At 43.8% G+C, this 8,953-nt stretch overlaps 1 protein-coding gene across 1 annotated transcript; it reads right to left on the reverse strand.

The window, feature by feature from the left end:
• Window positions 1–4,722: 4,722 nt before the first annotated feature.
• On the reverse strand, window positions 4,723–6,036 carry gpr151 (G protein-coupled receptor 151). Its single transcript, XM_056295531.1, has one exon. The coding sequence runs from the start codon at window positions 6,034–6,036 to the stop codon at window positions 4,723–4,725; it is 1,314 nt and encodes a 437-aa protein (XP_056151506.1).
• Between the last annotated feature and the right edge of the window lie 2,917 nt (window positions 6,037–8,953).

An 8,953-nucleotide genomic window follows, 5' to 3' on the forward strand; every position in this document is an offset into this window, starting at 1 on the left:
GACTTACACACACACACACACACACACACACACACACACACACACACACACACGTACACACACACATTCATACCTAGGGGGCAATTTGGTATGGCCGATTCACCTCACCTACGTGTCTTTGGACCGTGGGAGGAAACCGGAGCCCCCGGGGGAAACCCACGCAGACACGGAGAAGGATACTTCATTTTGCTATGAACATAGTGATGTAGCAATGTCAATACTGTCACATTAGGAATTTTCTTTCTACACTTTGTACACCGCAAATTACTCTATGGTAATCTGTGAGGGCAGATATAATGCAAACACATGTTTGGTTTTAGTAAGAATGGTAGTTTCTCTCAGGTAATCCTCACCATTTACCAGCTGAACCCGGAATATGGGTTTCAAAAATGCCTTCAACTATAGCTCACTTACCCGTGTAGTAGATAGCAGAGGGCAGATACACAGAAGGAGTGGATGTCAGGAAGACTAATGTGCAGTTTGTGTAGCAGCAGCTGTTACTTGTGAAACTTGTTACTTTTAGTTCCCTCCTCCAGATATTTGTTCCCAGTTCTCAAACAGCCAACTGCCCCTCAGATCATCCTCCCTCCTCAATGTCAACGGGGTCATCCCTGTGTTCCCTTAGCCCTGTGGGTTAGCTATTAAATAGGTGAGCTATCGGTTAGGGGTAGGTACGGCGGTGTGATGGCTCAGTGGTTAGCAATCTTGCCTCACAGTAAGAAGGTCCTGGGTTCGAACCCCAGGCCATCCCGGGTCCTTTCTGTGTGGAGTTTGTATGTTCTCCCCGTGTCTGTGTGGGTTTCCTCCGGGTGCTCCGGTTTCCTCCCACCATCAAAAAGACATGCATGGTAGGGTTAATACTCCTGCCTGTGCCCCTGAGCAAGGCAATGGAAAGAAGAACTGGAGTTGGTCCCCGGGCGCTGCAGCTGCCCTCTGCTCCTATACAATTAAATGCAGAGAACACATTCATTGTAGTCATACAATGACACAATAAAGTGGCTTTCGGCTTTCTTCTTGTCTTCTTCTAGGTAGAGGTTGAGGTTTAAGTCAGGTTAAGTTAGGTTAGGTTAAGTTTAGGTAAGTTCAAGAAACAGGGTTTAGGGAACATAGACACGCTCCCCCCTCAGGCTATAGGCAATTCTTAGTAGAAATGCTAAAGCTTAAATATTTTTGGCCTCACAATCACAGTAAAGTTTTTTTTTAACCAAGCATTGCATGCAAACATTGACTCAGACCCTTGAGTAAAAGTACCTACTGGTTTCGGAAAGATGTGAAAGGCACAGGCATATCTCCCCTCTCATTTCCTCACTGTATATCGACTGTGGAATTTAATAATACACTGCTTTCCAGGATGGATTATTTTGAGAGAAGTAAAAAAGAAAAGAAGTGTGGGACTGGGTCGATGCAGAATGTCTTTAATGTTACTGTGTCTGGAGAGCAGCACCACTGCTCAGCATGTGCCTATTTTGGAAGCTCCTCGGGTAGAATGGAGCTTACCGGCGCTCCTCCAAAGAGCTAGCAACCTCTGCAATGCCCTGCAACCTTTTGCTTTAAACAATTGATTGTGAGTCAATAGGAAAGCGTATAGGAGCGTTTATAAAGACCGCTCCTAGATCTGGTGGAGATACTGGAAGGTGCCTGCCCTTTCGAGCTCCATATCTTTTGCTGAGATAAAAGCCTCCGAGTTACACTAATCAAAAAGGCTGCCAAATATCAAGGCCAGACCTGCTGAACCTACCCTCCTTCAACAAGAATGCATATGTGTACGTACACACACATGCACACACACAAACGCGCGTGCACACACACACATACCACATATACCCTACTTGGTTCTTTTTGGACCAAATAGAGAGGTGATCCTTCACAGCATCAAATTGAGGAAGGGGTGACGGCAGCTCAGAGGGAGAGGGGCCATTGATGGCAGAAGGTTTTTTTGCATTTGGCTTAATTGCAGCCAGCCTCTCCTGCCGAGAATAATTAGTGCTGGCCAGCGTGTCACTTCCTGTGGTGTGTCATTTATTAGAGATGATTGGCTGAGGGTTAAAACACATAAGGGGGACACCCCTGCCTCCTCTCACAACAGGAGGGGGCACAGCAAGGGAAAGGAGTGGAGAGAGGATCCCGCCTGCTGAATGAGCCCCTGCCAAGCACAATGACCTAATTAAGCCTCAAGTTGTTTTTCCTAGTTTTGTGTTGACAATCTCGCCCTTTTCTCATTCGCCTTCCCTCTCTCTCTCTGTGCTGTGCTCAGATGTTCCTCTGCCAGCTGATCTTGATCCATGAAACCTATTTGTCTTTGCCTCTCCTTCAGAGGAATTCCTGCTGCATCTGCTTAGAGGGGCATTCCTGCCACCTCTCTTTCTCCTCCCATACCACGACAGAAAATTATTGTTTTGAGTGGAAACTGACATTTCTGACAGCCTATTTGAACTCCATCATCAAAACTTTCATCTTCATGTGAAGCATAAAAGAAAACTCTGATTTACTGGCACTATTTGCCATGACCATTCTGGCTGAGTTTGCACTCAGCAAGTGAAATTCAAGCACAGAGCGCAACCTAAATCTTTGTTTTTAACAACACTGCCGAGGCCGAGTTAGTCCACAGTGAGAAAATTAGTCTCAATAAATCAGACTAAAATAGCAATTCAAACAATGGATTGGCATAGTTTCAGCATTCTGAAACAACATGCGACCTGTGTTGGGATCTGTGGCCTTCACCGGTCATTACTGTGAATGGTCCTTTATTAATATGCACAAAACACTTTGTAGTATTATGTGTATGTTTAGTCCTCCTCATGACTACCACATGAAGGTTGTAGAGAAAATAACCAACATTAGTCACACAAAATGATGCACATCTAAACTATGGCCTTTGGCTAGCCGATGGGCTAATGGCCATGTTGTTATCATATAGGTGATATAGTTAAGTGTTACTCTGACTGAGGTGCTTGCCTCTGGCAGTGAAAGGTCACCATAAATGATTAATGAGAGGAAAATGTCATCGGGGAGGGAGAGCTGAAAGGAGATGGGTGTGAGTGTGTAGGACAACGCTCTTCAATCCTAAATTTTTATTGCTCTATTTTCTCATTTTGTTTTAACCTTACCCAGTCTGTCCCATGTCTCATATCTTTTGCACTTTATACTGAAAACCCATTTTGACCTGTGAAGATGTTGCATGTAAGACATTAAGAATGCAAATTTATGATTTGACCTGAAAACAATTTTGGTAATTTACATGGCTCAAATGTTGAGTGCAGCTGGTTTGTTGTTTCTGCAGACAGTGAAATCGATCAGCTGTCAGCTGGGGCTTAATTTCCTCTTATCTTGTTTACTCCAAGATGCCAGCGAGGTTCTGACCTATCATGTTTATTCAGATCAATGAGGGGAGAATCTCTGATGAGCCTCCCATGGTGTTGAGTCCACTCATATCATGCAATCTGAGTTCAAAGAAAAGCCCTTTACCGCTAATTAGTGCCCATGGCAATTCTAATGTGTGCCCTTATGGAAATGTATTAAATGGCCAAGGGCCAACAGGAGTCCAACAAGTGATGTTTGATCCATGTCATGAGGAGTGTGTGTGTGTGTGTGTGTGTGTGTGTGTGTGTGCGCGCGCGCACCTGTGTTTTTCTGTTTGTGTGTTCAGTTTGCGTTCACATGAGATTCTGTCATTAATTTAACCAATTAAAGGTATGTTCTCAAAGGAACAGTTGGACTGATCAAACACAGATGTAAACTTAAACTCTGCACATTAGTCCCCCCCCCCCACACACACACACACACATACTGTACACACGTCTTTTTTGGGACACAGCAAAGGAGAATTTTAACCTCAGACAAATTCCATGATTATAGGTGTCTTTATTGTAAACATTGTTTGTTGCACATGGTGAATACAGTACAATCTCCAATACAGAAAGTGCAGAGGTAACATGGGCTCATGCACTGTCACATTATAAGCTGCCCATAAATGATTTCCACTCCCACATCACTTTGTAATGTCCTTCACAAATGGATGACTTTTTCTTTGCAGATGAATAAAAAAACACATTATGTAGCCCTACACAATTAGCCCAAGGTGAAAATATTACATCACATTTTTTTGTAGGTTTTCTTGCAGCATACCATTTTCATAAAATCATATTGGTTTGTGATGCTATGCTTAATTCCTTCAAAAATTCTATAAGAAATGTTACAGTGATCACCCACTCTATGGCACAGTGAGGATATGGCATAATGAGAATATATGTATGTATGTATGTATGTATGTATGTATGTATGTATGTATGTATGTATGTATGTATGTATGTATGTATGTATGTATGTATGTATGTGTGATATATGCACACATGTAAATAATGAATGTACATATATATACTGAATATAAATTGCCACTGCACGTTGTAAGCTTTTATCTAAAGCCATCAAAGCACATCTGATACTGAATATAATGTCATTTCCAAACTCATAAATCAAGAACACTGCTATTACATTCCATGTCAAAATACAGCTTTATTTGCACACTATACACTAATTTCACTCCTTACCTTTGAATCCTATCATTACCACAGTTGACAGAAAACGAATAAATATTTTCTTATATGGTTTCTAAGGTTGAACAGTGTAATGAGATGAGGTCAGTCCATAAAGCTGCTGCTGTCCTAGATTGTGGTAAAGATTGACCAATTGATGAAGACTAGCCAATGTTTCTCACTTTTTCCCCTACTTGCTCTGGTGCTCCCAAGGTATAGGATCATTTTCCTCCGTGAGCGATCCTGTCTCTCTCTCGTGCCAAAACTGCTCCACATCAGGCAAGACGATCCCATCTTTGAGGCTCGTCCTCTCTGCCTCCTTGACTTCACTTTGCTCTGGCTGGGGCTGAGATTCTCTCCGATGGACCTGGCTGGAGTTGGAGGAGAAGTCCTGGTCCTCTCTCAGCTGAGCTGAGGTCTCTGGTCTGGGGCGGGGTGACTGCATGCTGGTGGGGTTGTGGGGTCCGGGCTTTGGCTTCGGTGGGGGTTGCTTGCGCAGGGTGAGCCTCCTCCATAGCCCTTGGTAGCCCTCTCTGAACTCCTCGGAGAGGGAGAGAACAATGAGCGGGTTCACCAGCGAGAGACAGAATGTGAGCAGCTGAGCAGAGAGGGAGAGAAAAAAGGGAGGAGAAGAGAAGGAAAGGGGCTGAGTTCCTTCGTTCGCTTTCTCAGCCAGTTGACGCTCCCACACCCACACTACCCATTGTGGAAGCCAGAGGATGGCCATGGCCACAGTCAAGCTGAAGAGCATTAAGGTGAGTTTCCTGGACCTGATCTGCATGCGCAGGTTCTGGGTCTTGCTGGAACGCTGCTGGCACTGGCCATAAGCCTTCCAGAAATACAGCAGCGCAAAACTCAGAGGGGCGCAGAAGACCCCCAAGGGGTACGCTTTAATGTACACAAACATGAAGTTCCTGGCCTCTGATGGCACCATCAGCATACACACCAGTCCACGACTTTTCCTTTGCAGCGTAGCAAACAGGCAGTGAGGGATGGTCACAGAGCAGGCAGACAGCCAGGTGAAGAGCAGCACCACCAAGATTGACCCTAGATGGATGCTCACCTGCTTGGTGGGGTTGGACACATAGTGATAGCAGGCTTTGGCCATGACTGCCACCGTGAAGCTCTTAGCTGCCATGCAGGACTGGAGGAACCAGTCAGCCGTCTTGCATAGCACCCGGCCGAGCGTCCAGCTGCCCTTTGAGTAGGCAGCAGCCCGAAACGGTACTGTGAATGCAAGCACCAGCCCATCAGCAAACATCAGATTGAAGATGAGGGAGTTGATGAGAGAGAGTTTGCCCTTGTGAGCATTTGAGACCAAGATGCCCATTGCCGTAAGGTTACATGCCAGTCCCAGGATACAAATGACTCCCAGAATGGCCGGCACCAGAAACTTCAGCTCCTCAGGGTCCAGGTGTTGGTACGACCCTCGTTCATTGAAGAACCACCTGTCTAAGGAGCTGTTCACCACAGTCGAATTGTCCCCACTGGAAAGCTTGTCCATGTTATCCAACAAGATGATGGGCTAAAAATATGAAGGTTAAAAGACTGTAGACAATATAAACGGATGCAACAGAGCAAATTATTATCTTTCCTAAAAAAGGAACTGGAAAAATCATCTATATGAATCTAAAACGTTTGCTTGTAATAGTCGTATCAGAACAAATTGATCGACATCAACGATCACAGTAGCGCTCCTGCGTATCTCTAGGATTATCCTGAGAGACAAGGACATGGGAGTTTGTGCGCTTGGTTATAAAGATGTACTTTGATTGACAGCTGCTGCCCCCAGCTGAACAGATCGCGCAAACCCTACAGCCTCGCGGGGCCAATTAGAAAACCTCTGCAATAATGTGCACCGCATGATGTAAAGCTTCCGATTTTAAGTAAATGTTTATTCTGTGCATTAATAGGATATTACATAGGTAATGTGCGTTATTTCTCTCACTGAGACAGCCAAAATACTCTGTACAGGCAGATGTCCTTAAGTTTTTTTTATAGTATGCTGAAACATCAATAATATAAACAGTTTGGTACATATTTATTCAAAACAAAATGCAAATGAGCCCGGCTTTCAAACTTGTAAGGGATATTTGTAAACAGGGCGAAAAAAATCAGCCACTACTAAACTGTGGCAGTTTCAAGGGGTGGTAAAGGATGGCAGCCGCCACTCCCTGAAAAAAAAAATCTTCCCATACCAGTTGCCACCGTATTTGGATGGGATTAATAACGTATACAATTGTGTTGAAAGTTCATAACATTTCTCAGTTGTTTGTATAAACGTCTTTACTCGCCAGGTTAGAATCACTTTACCCCCCTGAATGAAGAAAAAGATGGTTGCACCCGCCACCGACCCGGGAAAATCCACCAATCGACGTCACGGCTACTCTGTCTCGTCCTAGTCCTTGCGTGCCCATTGACTCTCCGTAGTCTGCCGCTGGCGCTTAGTGACTGGTAAGGTGTTTTTATTTGTTAATCATTGCTCTGTTTAAAATGTTTTTACAAGACTTTGGCGGTGTGAAATATGTGTGACAGTGCTCAACTGCATGTGTCTCACACTCAATGCGTGAGAGTTTGCAGCCTTTTGTGTTAAATGGAACCACAAATCTACACCAGCAATGTTTGACAGTTCATAGCCAGCTCATAGCCTAGCTACAGCGCATAGCCTGCTAGTTTATCTCATGAATCATGTACCCAGTACAATGTATTGTACGGCATGGTTGTTAACCTAAAAATTATTCCCACTGCGCGTGCGCAATACAATGTATTGTATGGCATGGTTTTTAACCTAAAACTTATTCCTACTGCGCGTGCGCAACTGCCGCCGTGGCCTAGATAGCATCCGTATGTGGGCCACTTCAGGCAATGATGCGGCACTGATGGCCTTCTTCTGGCCCTGACAAAATGGAAGTGAGCCTGAAGTGGCCTACATGTATAATAGCAAATATGGCCCAAATATGCCAAATCAAATGTGGGCCTTTTTTGGCAAAGATGCTGTGCTCTCGGCAACATGTAATCTGGATGTGACCCTGAAGTGGCCAGTGTGGTAAATGGTGAATGTGGTCCGAATATCACAAAACAAATATGGGCCACCTTTGGCAAGTATGTGGCACAGTAGACAAAGATTAATCTGGGAGTAAACCAAAATTGGCCCACATATGAAGCAGCAAATGTGGCCCAGTTATCTTAAAACATATCTGGGCCACTTTTGGCAAAGATATGGCACTGTAAACACTGGCAAATCTGGATGTGATCTTAAAGTGGCCCATATATGACATGGCAAAAATGTCCCGATTCCTTTAAAACAAAGCTGGACCACTTTTGGCAAAGGTACAGCACAGTCAGCACCGACTAATCAGAGTTTGAGCCTAATGTGGCCCACATTTGACATATCATATATATCCCAAATATTGTTGAACAGTATTGGGCCACTTTAAGTAAAGATGCGGCATAATTGTTACTGGCTAATCTGGATTTGAGCCTGAAGTGGCCCACATACAATAATAATAATAATAATAATAATGCGTTTTATTTATATAGCGCTTTTCATCATACTCAAAGACATATGATGCAGCAAATGTGGCTCAGTTATCTTAAAACATAACTGGGCCAGTTTTGGCAAAAATATGGCACAGTAAGCACCAGCTAATCTTGATGTGAACCTAAAGTGGCCCTCATATGACATGGTAAATATGGCCCGAATATTGTTGGATCAGTATTGGGCCACTTTTGGTAAAGATGTGGCACAATTGTTACTGGCTAATCTGGATTCGAGTCTGAAGTGGCCCACACATGATGAAGCAAATGTGGCTCAGTTATCTTAAAACATATTTGGGCCAGTTTTGGCAAAGATATGGCACAGTAAACACCGGCTAATCTGAATGTGAACCTAAAGTGGCCCTTATACGACATGATAAATTTAGTCCAAATTCTTTACAACAAAGTTGGACCACTCCAGCTGCAGATCACTGTCACCATGGTATGTGCCAGTTGGGTCAATGCCATGTTCATCACTAATCAACTCCCAAAACTAAGAAAAATGTGAAAATGTTACATTAGCTGTAAATAAGTTGTCTTTATAAGAGTGACCACATCATATGTTGTCACTCGTCTTGGGAGGATAATTAGGATACTACAGCTGGTTTACAGCTTTAAGGGAAAAGTGGTCTTGCAGCTTTAAGGGGGAAAAAAAGTCCCTCCATAGTATGTTAGTGGGTGTGTGTGCCAAATGAATTTGAAAATTCTTGCTACATCATCCCTACAGCCCCGGCCTACATCCTATATATTATCTATCTGTTAAAGTTAGAGTTTTCCCATTTCTATTTTGAACACAGCATAGTTGGGTCGATGCAAGTTAGAAGAAAGGGTGCTGAAAAGGATTGCCGGTGCAAAACTGCAGGAATAAAGTCATGGGGAGTTCT

The sequence above is a fragment of the Lampris incognitus genome, chromosome 1 (assembly GCF_029633865.1).
Source record: "Lampris incognitus isolate fLamInc1 chromosome 1, fLamInc1.hap2, whole genome shotgun sequence".
NCBI classification, from domain to species: domain Eukaryota; kingdom Metazoa; phylum Chordata; class Actinopteri; order Lampriformes; family Lampridae; genus Lampris; species Lampris incognitus.